Source organism: Lontra canadensis, unplaced genomic scaffold, assembly GCF_010015895.1.
Source record: "Lontra canadensis isolate GAN:19392208 unplaced genomic scaffold, GSC_riverotter_1.0 scaffold4, whole genome shotgun sequence".
Lineage (NCBI taxonomy): Eukaryota > Metazoa > Chordata > Mammalia > Carnivora > Mustelidae > Lontra > Lontra canadensis.
In genome coordinates this window covers 19277492-19292480 of record NW_022630998.1, presented here as the reverse complement: position 1 = coordinate 19292480, position 14989 = coordinate 19277492, and the positions used below count along the sequence as shown (strand labels likewise).

At 38.2% G+C, this 14989-nt stretch overlaps 1 protein-coding gene and 1 non-coding gene across 2 annotated transcripts in view; both read left to right on the top strand.

Moving 5' to 3' along the window:
• RHOBTB3 (Rho related BTB domain containing 3) overlaps nt 1-12649 on the top strand; it is a 52870-nt gene extending 40221 nt beyond the window's left edge. The window contains exons 10-12 of the mRNA XM_032846150.1: nt 243-409; nt 5625-5721; nt 11059-12649. Coding sequence (XP_032702041.1) covers nt 243-409; nt 5625-5721; nt 11059-11174 — 380 coding nt within the window. The 3' untranslated portion in view covers nt 11175-12649. The remainder of the gene's footprint in view (nt 1-242; nt 410-5624; nt 5722-11058) is intronic.
• LOC116863985 lies at nt 1947-2099 on the top strand. The gene has a single exon (XR_004381887.1). It is a non-coding gene; the product is annotated as a small nucleolar RNA SNORA62/SNORA6 family (small nucleolar RNA).
• Nucleotides 12650-14989: the final 2340 nt, after the last annotated feature.

Genomic DNA, 14989 nt, shown 5'->3' with positions numbered 1-14989 from the left:
GCCTCAGGACTGATTATTTAAGGGCAATCATAGAATTGCCTTCTCTGAAGACTTAAAAACAACAACAACAAAAAGAGTCACTTTAGAGTGTGAAGGCCTGAATTAATTCTTTCTAAAATGGCACGACAGGGGCACCTACTGATAGGGGCTCCCGTGGCGAAGCGCGCCACTCTGGATTTCAGGGTTGTGAGTTCGTGGCCTGACTTCACTGTCCACCTTCTTTTCTTTCCCTTCCTTGTCAGCTGGCATTTTCCAGGCTATGTGTCTTCTGATCTGTGCTGAGATGTACCAGGTGTCCAGGCTGCAGCACATCTGTGAGCTCTTCATCATCACGCAGCTGCAGAGCATGCCTAGCAGGGAGCTGGCGTCTATGAACCTGGATATCGTCGACCTGCTCAAAAAAGCCAAGGTACTCACCCCTTTGTATCTGCTTGCTGGATTTAAAAAAAAAAGATTCTGTTTCTTGAAAGAAACATCCATGTTTGTCTCAGTTTAGAAGTTTGGCCAAATGAGGTTAAAAGGCCCTCGCAGCAGTTTCTGGGACTGGATCATTTTGAAGCATCAGATGTTTGAGCACTATTTTCCAGGGTGGTAGAATTTGCTGATGGGAAATTTTTCACCTGCATGGCAGCCTGTTTTAGTCTCATCTGAGTGTGGTGCTTTATTGTGCCATATCAGCATTGTAGGAAGTAGAACTTAGGTTGAATTTCCCCAGAGCTGTCCCATCTTAGGGTTCATGAAAGAAAAATGACAGAACTGGTCCATGCATATTGACAGAGATAGTTAGGCTAAACTCATTTATGTGTTCATTCATTCATCTTTCACTTCATGGACGTGTTTTAGAGTTCCCTGTTGTTTGTAGGATGTACCAGTGTACTTCATTTATCCTTTCAAAATGCCTTTTTTTTTTTTTTAAGATTTTATTTATTTGACAGACAGAGATCACAAGGAGGCAGAGAGGCAGGGAGAGAGAGAGAGAGGAAGGGAAGCAGGCTCCCTGCTGAGCAGAGAGCCCAATGCGGGGCTCAATCCCAGGACCCGGAGACCATGACCTGAGCCAAAAGCAGAGGCTTAACCCACTGAGCCACCCAGGCGCCCCTCAAAATGCCTTTTGTTGATGGGTCTCATGTACCTTCAGTAAAAGCAGAGTTGAGAATCACTACAGTACACCACACTTTCTGACTTCTTCTAAGCTTAGGGCATTTATATTTTTAAGAATTGGATTTCTCCACATTCTAGGGAATAGAGTTTGCACAGTTAAGCAAGTTGTGAGGAACTGCAGTCACAAAGAGCCTAGAATCTGAATCTGACAAAGGACTGGGCTGATCTATAAGTAAAGTAGGTTTGCAGTCTTGAAGTCTTCTGGAGCCTGCAGATGTTGTGCCAGTCAAAAATCGGTTATTTCCTCATTCCCACTAAAGGGGGGCAGGAAGTTTATTCAAACGTGTCATCCTATCCCTGGTTATTCTACTATTCCATCCTCTGCCCTGTGACAGTTTTAGGGCTTCCGGGTGTCATGGAGTATAATGGTCTATATGAACTTGCCGTAAGCTGAAACTTCTAGGTCTTTTTTACAGGAATATATTTGATCCATCATTGGTGACTATCAGGACTTCGTAAAATGTTATCTGTCTTACAGCATTTGGCGATCCCTATCAACTTGGAGAGAAATTAGAAAAATAGGACAACTCTGTCTTCAAGTTGCTGAAATGGAGCCACATAAAGTGGCAAAGGACAGACCGCTAAAAGCTTGCCTCCACGTTGAGATGAATTCATAAATCAATAATGTGTATTTCTGGGCAAAGAAGGGAATTCATTTAAAGCCTCTAGGTCTTCTCTTACTGTCTTCTTAACTATTTTGGAGTTTGTTTCTTTCATAATCAAGTCTTAAAACCTTATATATTTAATTTTAAGGATAAAAACAAATTAAAAGAATTGAGTAACCTTCTACACAGTGTTGGAGCTTGGAGCTGGGGCCACTGGCTGGCCATTGAGCTCACAAGTGTAGGCAGTGTGCACACGAGGGCTAAGCCCTTTGCTAACACCACAAGGGCCTCTGGCCCAGCCAGGGCAGTGTGATAGTAATTCTTGCTACAAGAACAAAACAAAACCAGAAAAAAAAAAAAAAAAAAAAAACTGAGTAACCTTGATCTCTCTTTGTAATTTATTTACATTGAGCCTGGGATAAATAGCTAACTTCTAGATTTAGTTTAAAATTTCTTTTTCATTCTCTCTGGCATTTTTTACAGCCTCTGTTCATATTTGTTGTATCATTTCCATACTATTCTACCAAGTCTGTCATACTTTAAAAGAATGATCAGAAGCTTCTCTTTCCTTATCTCCTCGTGTCCTTTTAGTAGCTGCATCCAAGAACTTCCTGTCCGGTTGCACTGACGTTTCAGGTAGCACGTGTGCACACGCGTACAGGTCTCCTCACTGGTGTCATTTATGATTGCGTTGTCAGTGGTTCTTCCTGACCTGTTTTCCCTGACTCTGTGCTTTCTCATTGTGTAATTATCCTTATTTATTTCTCTTTAATTTTAAAAGTTTAAGATACCAGACCTTTTTGAATTTTACTTTTTGTTTCTGAAGACTTTTTTAATTTATAGGATTAAGCCTCCAATTACCAGTTTTTCTTTATTCTCTTCCTGGTGGTCCCCAATTTGACAATTACAAATCCAAGATAACAGGATCATTTTCGTTGCCAGTTCTCTTGGAAGTTCCTAGTTTGAGGCTTTAGTTCACTAGCCAGTTCATACTGTTGGTCAGAATTTAGGTAATTTTTCCTTCATTGTTTCTCTGACTTCTGGGAGGTGAAACTGTCTTTTAGCAGAATTAGACTTGGAGTAGTTTTTTTGAATAATCAAAATCTCCAAGGGCTCCACTGTCATCTCTGCTAGTTTTTCATTGTTTATCAGGAAAGCATCTTTCATACTTTTGATACAGTGGAGCACTTTGGTATTCTCTCACTTCTGCTTCCTCCTTTCCCTTCCCCTAATGTTTCTCAATTCCTTATCATGATTCTACCTTCAAGTTCATCTATTTCCATCAAGTTGGACTTTTATTTGGCAGAGAAAGACACAGTGAGAGAGGGAACACCAATAGGGGGAGCGGGAGAGGGAGAAGCAGGCTTCCCGCTGAGCAGGAGCCTGGTAAGGGGCTGGATCCCAGGACTCTGGGATCCTGTTCTGAGCTAATCCCAGACACTTAACTATGGAGCCACCCAGCCCCAAGTTGGACTTTGAACATGCAAGAGAAGCTTCTTTCCCTTAATCAGATTCAGTCCTTTGAACTCAGGTAGACCGCTCCTTATCTCTCCTCCCTTTTCTGTCCTAACTAGCCAAACTTTGGTGATTCCTCTGAAGTCCTGCTAACCATATTACAGTTTCAAACTCAGTATCTTACTTATAAAAACTCAATGTTTTATAATCTGTACGTTAATACTTGGCTGCTGCAGGCTACCAGTTTTCTGATCTTTTTCTTGTGAGTTTCTGGGTATTTCTTCCACTACTGTTATTCTTTACAGACCTGTTAAATGCATTGTGTTTATGGTATTTTTAAAGCCTTTCTTTTTTGTTTTGTTGTTTATTTCATTTTTTGTTTCATTTTTTTTGTATTTCATGCAAAATACATTTTGTATTACATTTTTGTATTTCATATTTTTGTTGTTTAAACCTGCTTTGTCAGGGGCACCTGGGTGCCGCAGTCAGATAAGCATCCAATTCTTGGTTTCTCCTGAGGTTGGATCTTGGAGTTATGAGATTGAGCCCCCAAGTAGCTTCGGGCTCATGCTCAGTGGGGAGTCTGCTTAGGATTCTCTCTCGCTCTTCCTCTGCTCCCCCACTCGTGCTTGTGTGTGATGGTTATGATACCTTGAATCTTGGTCAAAACTAAAATTCTGCATTTTAACCATGTTTCTGTAGCTAGCTATTCATTTCTGTGATCGACCTTTTCCTTAAAGTCACAGCCCTTAGGTGATGTCCTGAACATTTCTTTGTAGGTTATCTACTTTGGGTTAATCATCTGATCGTGCTGGTGGCTTCTGTTAAAATAGCTACACATTCTTGTTCTATCTCTTTGAGATCACTCACATTTATCGGCTTAAAGTTAGGGCGAATAAAAATTGGTAAAATGTGATGTGGGATCCAAGGAACCATAAAGTATCTTACAATTCAAAAATTTTGATTTTGTATAATGAAAAGTAGAGGAACCTGTGGATTTAACATGTGAAAATATTCCCACATTATAACTTTTTAAAAGAGCAATATGTGAGTTTCTTCTTTAAGATTTGAGATTATAAATCTTTCTTCGATTTAGCATTATTTCTTATATAAATCTTTAGAGTTTCCTTAAAAGAGGTATATTTAGCTTAAAGGTGCAGACAACCTAAATGTCCATCAACAGGTGAATGGATAAATAAAATGTGGTATATACATACAGTGGAATATTACTCAGTCTTAAAAAGGAATGATGTAATATGTGCTGCAACATGGATGGTACTTGAGGACATTATTCTAAGTATGATAAACCAGGCAGAATAAGCATACCTATTGTATAAGTCACGGTCTGTGAGGTATCTAGAATAGTCAAATTCAGAGAAAGAATACTAGAATAGTGGCTATCAGGGACTAGGGGAAGGGATAGAAGGGGAGTTATTATTTAGTGAGTGTAGAGTTTCAGTTTGGGATGATAAAAACATTCTGGAAATAGATAGTGGTGGTGATGATTGCATGATAATGTGAATGTACTTAATGCCACTGGTACCCTTAAAGAAGGTTAAAATGGTAAATTTTATATTTTGTGCATTTTAACCACAATAATAAAAAAAAGAACTGTACTCATGTATCAAATTGGCCTGCCAGCACGTTATGTAGTCTGAGTTGAGTGGTTAGATGGATCGGTGAGCATCACTGGACAACTGGCACCAAGGTGAGGATGTCATGGCCACAGTGCTCTCAATTTCCCTTCCATTAGCTATTGAAATTCAGAATGAGAAATGTGCTGGAAATCCGGCTCACCATAAGAGCATATAACTACATCCTAGTCAAAAGCATCCTCTTAACTATATCCTAGATAAAACCAACTGCTCAGACATAACCTTCTCATAGAGGTATGTATACATTGAAACCCATGCCCTTAGGTTGATGACATTTCCTTCACAAAATATATTTCAGTTTGCCCCTTGGGTGAACTTGTTTAGATATGGCCAAGGATGTACCTTCGCTAACCATAATCATATCTCTGTTACACAGCCATAAGTGCAATTAGTGACAGCCATGACCTTAGATTAAAAGCTTAAAGGAAATCCTTAAGAACCTCAAGGAGTCTCTTAACCACTGATGCAGTGTGCCTCTGTTCAAGACATTGAGATGCTCTAGCACCAGTGGCTTATTATTCATTTGATCCTGTCCCTTCCCTGATGTAATTTTATTATTACATGCAAATAATCTCCCTTTTCCTTTCTGCTCTCAGAGCAGGCAGAAGGCTGCGTCACATGCGGACACAGTCAATATGGAGTCCCGCTCTACACAAATCCTGCCAGACCGTTCTCTCCACCTATTCATCATCTGGAAGTCTGCATGGTGATTAGTACAACATTGTTTCACTTTCCATTTTTCTTGCAGTTTCACCACTCGGATTGCCTTTCAACCTGGCTGCTTCATTTCATTGCTACTAACTACCTCATCTTCAGCCAAAAGCCTGAATTTCAGGATCTTTCAGGTAGGTTCCCAATTACTCTTTTGAAAAGAAAACTTCGTTCTTTGCTCTTAGGTTTAAGAAATAGTTTGTAGGAATAGTAGTTGTTAAAAAACAAAAAGTAAAAAAAAAAAAAGTCAATGTAATACCTTCCTCTTAACTACACAGTGTGGTAAATGAGGACACTTTAACTTACAGTCACCTGGTTATAAAAATAACTTGACCTGTGTTACACAAGAAGCTTTCTAATGATTGTTTTATAGCTCCCATCCATTTTTAAGGGTGCCTTATTTTCTGAAGTAAAGTGATAAGGTAGCCTCAGGTGGAATTTGATTGTGACAAACAATATTTTGGTTTTCACTACCTAAATCAGAAGCAAAATTTTAACAGTACAGATTTAAATTTTTTTCTTATGAAGAAAATTGTAACTGCCATTTATTATTTATAATATGTAGTTTAATTGTTCTGATATGTACATTTATTTAAGCATATCTGTATAGGGATCCATTATATTCCTCGGGAATAACAGTTTTTTAATTGGTCAGAAAATGTTGCAAAACTTACTGAACAGAAAGTGTACATAATGTGATCTTTAAGGTGAATTGTGAAGATTAAAACCAATCAAAGTGTGAGCTCCTGAATGCTGCATAAGAAGAAAGAAAATGAGAGCCGAATAGTCATCAGAGTAGACGGTCAGTTTAGATAGGATGGTTTGCTCATGTTACTTAGAATAGGCTCAGGAAATAATTTTTTTAAAAATCGCCTACTTAAGTAGTTTTAAACTCTAAGCAGGGATGTCCATAGAGACACCTGAAGGTTTTCTGAGGTGGGGGCTGAGAGCAGGGAGAGGCTGAGGGAGGAGGAGGGAAGGAAGAAGAGAAGGCTGAAGTCTGTAGTTCTTAGACCCCCTGGCCCTTTAGCCTTTAGTTTTTATCTTCTGTTTTATCTGCTGTTCTCCATAAAATTTTACTTGTAAAAGATAATCTGCTGCTAAAATATTTGAAAGTCTCTGGTTTCTTTCATCTTCTTAGACAGATAAGGAAACCAGGAAACAGTCTATTTTTGGCAGATATATTCAGTTGGTTGACAAAGATCGTATGCCTATTGAGAGCCTTCTTACATAGAACTTATTAGTGCAGTAGAGAAACATAGTAAAGCAGAATAAAGATATTTACTAAACCATCTGCTCTGTGCAAGAAAGAAAGAAACTAATTCCGTTCATAAAGAGAAGGCATGCTTCTTGCCATTAGTAGGGACATTCTAATACAGTCATTTTTTAAGAAATCAATTCATAATGAAACAAGTGGACATTGCGATTTTAGAACCACCTTTGTTATGCTGCCTTAGGTTCCCTTCATTTGTAAAAGAAAAATAAGATTACTTTCCATTTACTGTCTTGTATAGATGAACGCTACACATGGAGTACTAGTACAAGCTTAGGAGAATGTACTCTGTAAATCCTTTGTGTTATAAATTTTTATTTTATTTTATTTTATTACTTACACAATTGACTATAAAGTGTGTTATGACTACCTGGCATAGTGAGAAGCTGGACTCCAGGGTGTAATTTGAGAAGGCAGGGTAACAAGATGAGACTGTATTCTTGATTGTCATCTGTTCCTTTGATGAAGACTAGAAGCGTCTTCTGAATGTTGCAGTTCAATTGGTACCTGTTTATGTTCAGGACTTGCTGTGATATGTCCTTGGGGGCAGAGAATAAAAGCCCCTGGTGGATAGGGAAGAGTTAGATAGTCTAACTGAGTGGTCACAAACTGGGAATCTGGGGTTTGAAAGGAACTGAATACAGTCTGCCAACAGGTTTTATTTGGGCTACACGGTATTACCTTTTTTTAGTGTCACCATTTAAAAATTGTAACATGGCACATCTTAAAAATCAAATTTCTGGCTTCTTTGGAAAAGTTGGAAGATCTGGCTGCCCTGGGCCCATCTTCCCACATGGAAGCAATCTGGACCTAAGCAGTAACTCAGCCCATTTACAGGAGCACGTGTCCTGCCGAAGGTCCTAGTCAGCTCTCCTCCCTGTTGTCTCACACTTGAACTGCCTCACATGGTTGCTTGAAGTTGGAAGGGTTCTTGTCACTGTTTACAGCTCCCTTCGATGATTTTCCACCTTTGGTTTCAAAAATTACCAAGTTATCATTGGAATTCTGTGAACCGTTTTCTCTTGTCTGAGAATTCTTCTTCTTTAAAGGTGTTTAGGAATTGAAAAGTGAGACTAGACAAGATGTTGTGTTAATGCTGGCATTGATAGAGCAGAACTCAGTTGAAGAGCTCATTCAGTGTTGGGTATGTTTTATATGTTGGACTCTTTGAACACAAACAGCAATGCATAGGAATATAAGTTACTCTTGGCATTTGTGGATTCAATATTCTCACAGTTTAATTTAGCTTGATATTATGTTACATATTATATATGTGGAGTTTTTTGTCTTGTTTTGGTTTTTGCTGGCCACCAGAGCTCATCTGTGATAACTTTTCTCTCTCTCTTTTTAAATTTTAACCAAGAGAGTAGTCTTATGTCACGTTTGCTTACTAATGAATCCTACAGCTAACTTCCCTGAGCTGGTAGGTCATTTCTTTTTGTCCAAGTCCTGCAGCCTGGATCATGACCTCATTAGTCCAAATTATAATATATGTGGTCACACAATAGATGGGGAAGTGGGAACTGACTTAGCAGAAGGAAAGCTAAGTACCCACAGAAGGGAATGCTGATGAGAAGCAAGCTGACTCACTCAGCAGAGTACCAAGACGTCTTAGAAATGTGAGGGACCAGGTATTTCAGAAAGCAGAATAAAGCTTGGGGCTGAAAGCAGTAGAACCGGTTGAAAGATGTGAAGAAGGGAGTGCCTGGGTGGCTCAGTCAGTTGAGCATCAGACTCTGGGGCTTGGCCTAGGTCTTGGTCTTGGTGTTGAACCCCGCGTCAGGCTGTGCGCTCAGCATGGAGTCTGCTTGAGATTCTCTCCCTCTTCCCTGGCTCGTGTGTGCTCTTTCTCTACAATAAATAAATAAAAACTTTAAAGATTATTAAAATCTTTTAAAAAAAGAAGAAGAAAGTTATGAACTATGAACTTGCTGCACTCCATCCCACTCGGGCAGGCAACTCCTTCTCTTTCATCGTTGTTGCGATGGGACATTTATTCCTGGAGAAATTAAACCAAAAGAATTCTAGAATCACAAACTCCAGGTATAGCTAAGATTAGGTGAAGGAGCTGAGCTGAAGGAACACCTGGGTGCCTTAGTCATTATGTGGCCGCCTTCGGTCAGGTCATGATCCCAGAGTCCTGGGATCAAGTCCCACATCGAGCTCCCTGCTCAGCGGGGGATCTACTGCTCCCTCTCCAGCTCCCTGGGCTTGTGTTCCCTCTCTTGCTGTCTCTCTGTCAGACAAATAAATAAAATCTTAAAAAAAAAAAAAAGCTGAACTGAAAACATGGGGATCATGCAGAAGTGTACACATTGTATAGTAAGCCGCCAACCTCCTTCCTGTATCCAGGTTCTAGAATTCCAGCACCAGGTATTGCTGCCTTGACTCCCACACTCTGAGCATGAGATTGAAGCATCTTTCTCTGGCCCTGGAGAAAAAATATGTAGGTGCAGTCATTTGGAAATCCTGTCTGTGAACCCAACAGATATCTTCTCAATTATTCCAACAGTCAGTAAGTCCTACCCATGACCACAAGATACCCAAACAGCCATCTGGTATCTCACTCTCAAACGTAAGGATATAACTGAGGATCTTCAGATATTTTAGGCAATACCTAACATGAAAGATAGATACCAAAACCAAAATAAAATTGATAAAACAGAAGAGAAAGCATTTAGAGGAACAAAAAATAGGAAAAAATCCTTTAAAAATCTTGAAGTTAATATCGTCAGTGATTAAGAGATACAATTCATAAAGCAGGAGAGAATGTTATTTAAAAAAAAAAACAATATTCACAAAGACAGTAGAATGACGGTTGCCAGGGATGGGGAAATGGGGAATTGTTAATGGGTATAGAGTTTTAGTTTTGCAAGATGAAAAGAGTTCTGGAAATTGGTTGTACCATAATGTGAATGTACATGACAATACTGAACTATATACCTAAAAATTGTTAAGATAGTAAATTTTATGTTATGTATGCTTTATCATAGTGTAGAAAACAGTACCAAAAAAAAGTTGTTCTTGGAAATTACAAATATGGTAGCAAAAAACCAAAAACAACAACAAAACAACAAAATAACAACAACAAAAAACCCTAAATAAATAGAAGAGTTTAAACAAGTACATAAAAGTTGAAAGATAAGGATGAGGACATCTTCCAAAAGTGAGACAAAAAGATTAAGAGGAGAGAAAGTTTTTTAAATAAATTTGGGGCTCAATCCAGGAGATGAAGTATCTGAGTTAAAGAAGTTAATGCAGAATAAAACAGTGAAGAGGAAAATATCAAGGAAGTAATACAAGAAATTATCCTAGTCCTAAAGGACCCGAGTCTTAAGACTGAAAGGACCTGCTAGGCACTCAGCGGTATGAGTGAACAAAGTCCATCCCTGGGACGTGCAAGAACACCCAACTATAAATAGAAAAATATGAAAGTTTTAAAAGAACAGAGATGACTAGCCAAGAGCTATAAATCTGAATGGTAGAGGAGTGTTTAATAACCTTGAAAACTAGAATGCAGAGGAATTCTGTCTTCAACATTCTGAGGAAAGTTTTCCACCTAGAATTCTGTACCAAACCAAATTATCAATCGTGTGTGAGGAGGATAAAGATGTTTCATCACACGCAGGGTCTCAAAAATACTTCAGACCTACCCTCCTTTTTTCAGGGAGCTAATAAAGGTAGTGCTTCACCAGAAGGGAAAAACAAACTGAGTGAAGGGCTTGGAGCCCGAGAGCAGAGCGATCCGACACGGAGGCAGGAAGCAGGCCTTGAAAGCCGGAGAGTGCGGGGCTGTGAGGAGAAGGGGCCAGCAGCTGCTTCAGGAGTGGTTAGCTTGCCCGGTGACTGCGGCTGGGTGGAAGATAGACTTGAGAGGGCCTTAGAGTTTGCGAGGGCAAGGTGGCTACAAAGAAAACTAAATGAAAAACAAGTCTGTTATCATCTCCAAGACAAATGAGTCGCATTTGGAAAAAGCAAAAGAATATGCGTAGTACTTGATGAAGCAGTGTATTGTTGCAAATCACGTAATAATTTAAATCCTGATGACTGATTTAACCGAAAGCATTGAGGGAAAGGTAGGGCATATATAGGCGAGCACAGATCTCCTCTATCAAATATGAAATCAGTAATAGTTAATATCTAAACTTGATCCAAAATAAAATATATGCAATTAACATTCTTTTTCTAAAAATTTTAGTGGAAGAACGCAGTTTTGTTGAAAAGCACAGATGGCCTTCGAATATGTACTTGAAGCAGCTTGCGGAATACAGGAAGTATATTCACTCCCGGAAATGTCGTTGCTTAGTAATGTAACCCGGAGCTTTTATATGCATATGCTTTTTATTATTATTATTATTATTATTATTATTATTATTACTATCATTATGAAGCAGAAGAATGGGATACCTCTGTGTTCCAGTAAAATTCTGTGACTGAAACCAATACGGGCGTTAAAAAAAAATTACCATACAGCTTAATGTGTTTGTTAGTTCTCTGAAAAAAACTACTACTGTGATCTTAAAAGGGAACAAAATAGACCACAGGCTAAAACCAAGGCTTCACTATCATAGTATGTAAAGCTGTCCTACAGCTTCTTTTTCCCTTTAAGATGCCCTGTTGCTTTAGTAATATTAATACCCCTCCCAGTTAAGTAATGTTTAAACTTAAAAACAAAATCATGTAGTATTAATTAAAAATGTTCACTATGTCTGATAAATTGCTCTATTAAAATAAGGGGCATTTTAAAGACCAAGTATGACTATTTCAATAACAAAAAATCTAGGGTAAAGCTGATCAATCTGAAATCTTAGAAATAGAAATTTGCATGGGATTTTGAAAGTGAAACGCCACATGGTTTCAAATCAGTGACAGTATTCAAACCATCATGAAAAAAAATTTTTTTTTTTTAATGTGGACTACCGAACTGAGCCACCTTGTCTCTTCTGTGGGATTCTGATTGGGCAGGAAACCTAAACAGGGCTGGCTTTAAGGCTGTGTAACTTGTGTTGTCACACAGGGCCCCGTGCTTGGTTCAAGGCTCTGCTCTTGCCATTTTGAAATTCTTAATAATGTTTAAAGAAAGGCCCTGCATTTTCACCTTATACTGGGCTCCCCAAATTATGTGTGTCTCCTAGCAGGATATGTACTATATTTTCTTGCTAACCACCATTCTCACTGAAAGCAAAAAAGAGGCACTGACATGGAGGGAACAGAAGGAGGCTTGCTGGAGGGAAGAGATCACGAGGGGTTTCCCAACCTTGAGGACCTCTTGAGGGAGTGGAGGGTTACGAGGGGGGATTCTCTGCTGCCACCTCAGCAGGCAAGGGAGACATGCCTTGTGTTTACTCAGCTTTAAAACACTCACAGTTCTAGCTCTATCACAGTGGAAGAAATGCTTTCTTGCTCATTCTAAAACCCGGATGTTGGTAAAAGCGACTGACCAGTGTGAATTTAAAACGCATTTATAAAGATGCTCCTAGGAAGAGTTGCCTTCTAGAGAAATTGTAATCAGTGGCTTAAGAGTTTTTTGTTTCGTGTACTTACTAAGCTTAGGAGACCGGCGGCTTGAATTGTTTGAATTCTTTCTGAGGACCGCAAAGTTATTTAATGAGGAGTAGCAGGAATCTTGTCGTTCAAGATAACCCAGTAAGTTAAGAGAAAGGTTATAAATCAAAGACTCAGTACATAGAGAGAAAATGGTACTAGGATAGAATTATAGTTTCTCTTGTATCACATGTCAACAGAAATAATTACATTGGAAGCTTGTAAGCCGAGAGATGGAAAACCAGATTACTGTAATTCAGTACTGGGATATATTTTTCTTCTAATTTCTAATGACTTTCAAGAACACCGAATTTTCCCAGCTATTCAAAGGTTTGATTAAATAGTTTTATATCACAGTATTAAACATACTGCTATACAGTTAGTCCTTGAATGTATGTCAACACTGTTAGAGTACAACAGTAAAAACACCCCATATATATCTTCCAAGAACCCTGACTTTAATTAGATTGTATTGCTGCAGGTTACCGGAATGCATTTTATGTTTTTTGTATTTTAACCACTTGAGTTAATCAACTCTTGGCAAATCCCATTTGATAAGGATAAACATTGTAAAGAATAAATACTGTAGTAGATTTCTAGAAATTCATCACATTTGAGATCTTTTAAAACACAGTGATAGCCTTATGTTCTTCTTAAGGTAGTCTTTCCCCTATGTGAATTACAGCACTTAAAATTCTAAATCAGTAACTTTTGAGCTAGGAAATTGAAAAACATTAAGTTCTAAGGCAAAATAAAGTATTTGCTTGAAAATACTATTTCACATTTACATAGACCATAGATACTTTTGAGGTTGTTTGACCGGAGTGGAAGTTGAATTTGAAAGCTGGGGCTCCGTGGAGGTTGAGCATGTAGATTTTATTATGAAAAGTCCTTTACAACCTGTGTGAGTGACTCCACCACCCTGATGCCGTGGCTTTTTAGAGCTAGTCAGAACAGTAATCAAATTAGTTTTTAAACCTAGACTCTTCAGTACCTTTGAATTAACTCAATTTAAAATAACAAGAAATTTAGAAATACTTACAAACTCTCTCAGAGAAATGAGTGCTCTTTTTGAGTTTTTTTTTTAATTGAAAGATTATTTCTAGATGAATGTATGCTTTGTGTTCATCTCTGCTTCAATATATTTACCAAACATTTTAATTAGAGAAGATACTGTGTGATAGAATTAAGGCCTCTTCTTTCTGGGCCAGGTTTTCACCTTATATAACCCTTTGTATACTTCTGACTGCTCTCTGTTCCTATTATAAGAGAGTAGGCTTATAAAATAGAAGTTTCAGTAATGTAAGTGAAATTCACCCTGTCCAGAAAGCCTGGCAGCTTCACACTGGGCAGTGGCGGAAAACCAAACAGTTGGATAAATGGAACTTCCAAGACAGCTAAACTTTTCAATTCCAATTTTAAAAACTACACTACATTGACATACTTAATTAGAAAAACAAAATTTCCTCAAGAGTACTTTATTTTATTTAAAGCATCTGTTTAATTCAGTCTTTAATAATTTTGCTAAGAAGGGTATGTGTGTATTTTAATATAGCCTGACCTGAATTTATATGTTTTTAGTTTTAGTATTTAACATTTTGTAACAAATAAACCGTTTTTAAAACAAGCTTAACACAGTGTCCTGCAATTATTTTACCTCGGATGTTGAAATGTTGGAATAAATTTGGGAATACTGCCTGTGTTTCTCAAGCATAATTATGTTTCACAGATAATTTCCATTACACATAAGGTATATAGAGTATTGCTGATGTTGTAGATGCCTGAGATCAGATAAAGACATTTATATTACCTTTACCAGCTGGTACCAGAATTTCTCTTCACAAAATAACTGTCTTTATTTAGAAAAATACTTCGATAATTGTTTAGCATAGAAGTGAGCCCTGTGGGCTCGAATGTTGCCAGAGCCAAGACTTCTGAGAAGTAGAGAAGCTGTTCTGCATAATAAAGGGTTAAGAAGTTGGAAGTTTCCAACAAAATGAAAAGGCAAGCTACTGAAGGGGAGAAAATAAAAATCATTTAACTTATAATGAGTTAATACCAAAATTTGTAAAGAACTGATACATCTCAGCAGCAACAAAAGAAAATAAAACATGGACAGAGAATCTGAACAGAGATTTTTTTTTTCCAAAGAAGACATAGACATGGTCAACAGGCCCATGAAAAGATGCTCAGCTGACAAACGCAGGTCAGAACCTCGATGAAGTATCACCTCGTACCTGTTAGAATGGCTGTTATCAAAAGATGAGATAACAGATGTTGGCAAGGGTGTGGAAAAAAGGGAACCCTCATGCGGTGCTGGTGGAAATGTAGATTGGTGCAGCCACTATGGAAAACAGTGGAGATGTTCCTCAAAAAATTAAAAATGAGACTACCATATGATCTAGCAATTCCACATTTGGGTATTTATCTGAAAAAAAAAGAAAAAAAAACTAACTTGAAAAGCTCTCCGCACCTCCATGTTTATTGCAGCAGTATTTACAATAGCCGAGACATGGAAACAACCTAAGTCTCAATTAATGGGTGAAGGGATAAGGCAAATGCGGTGTATATATACAATGGAATAT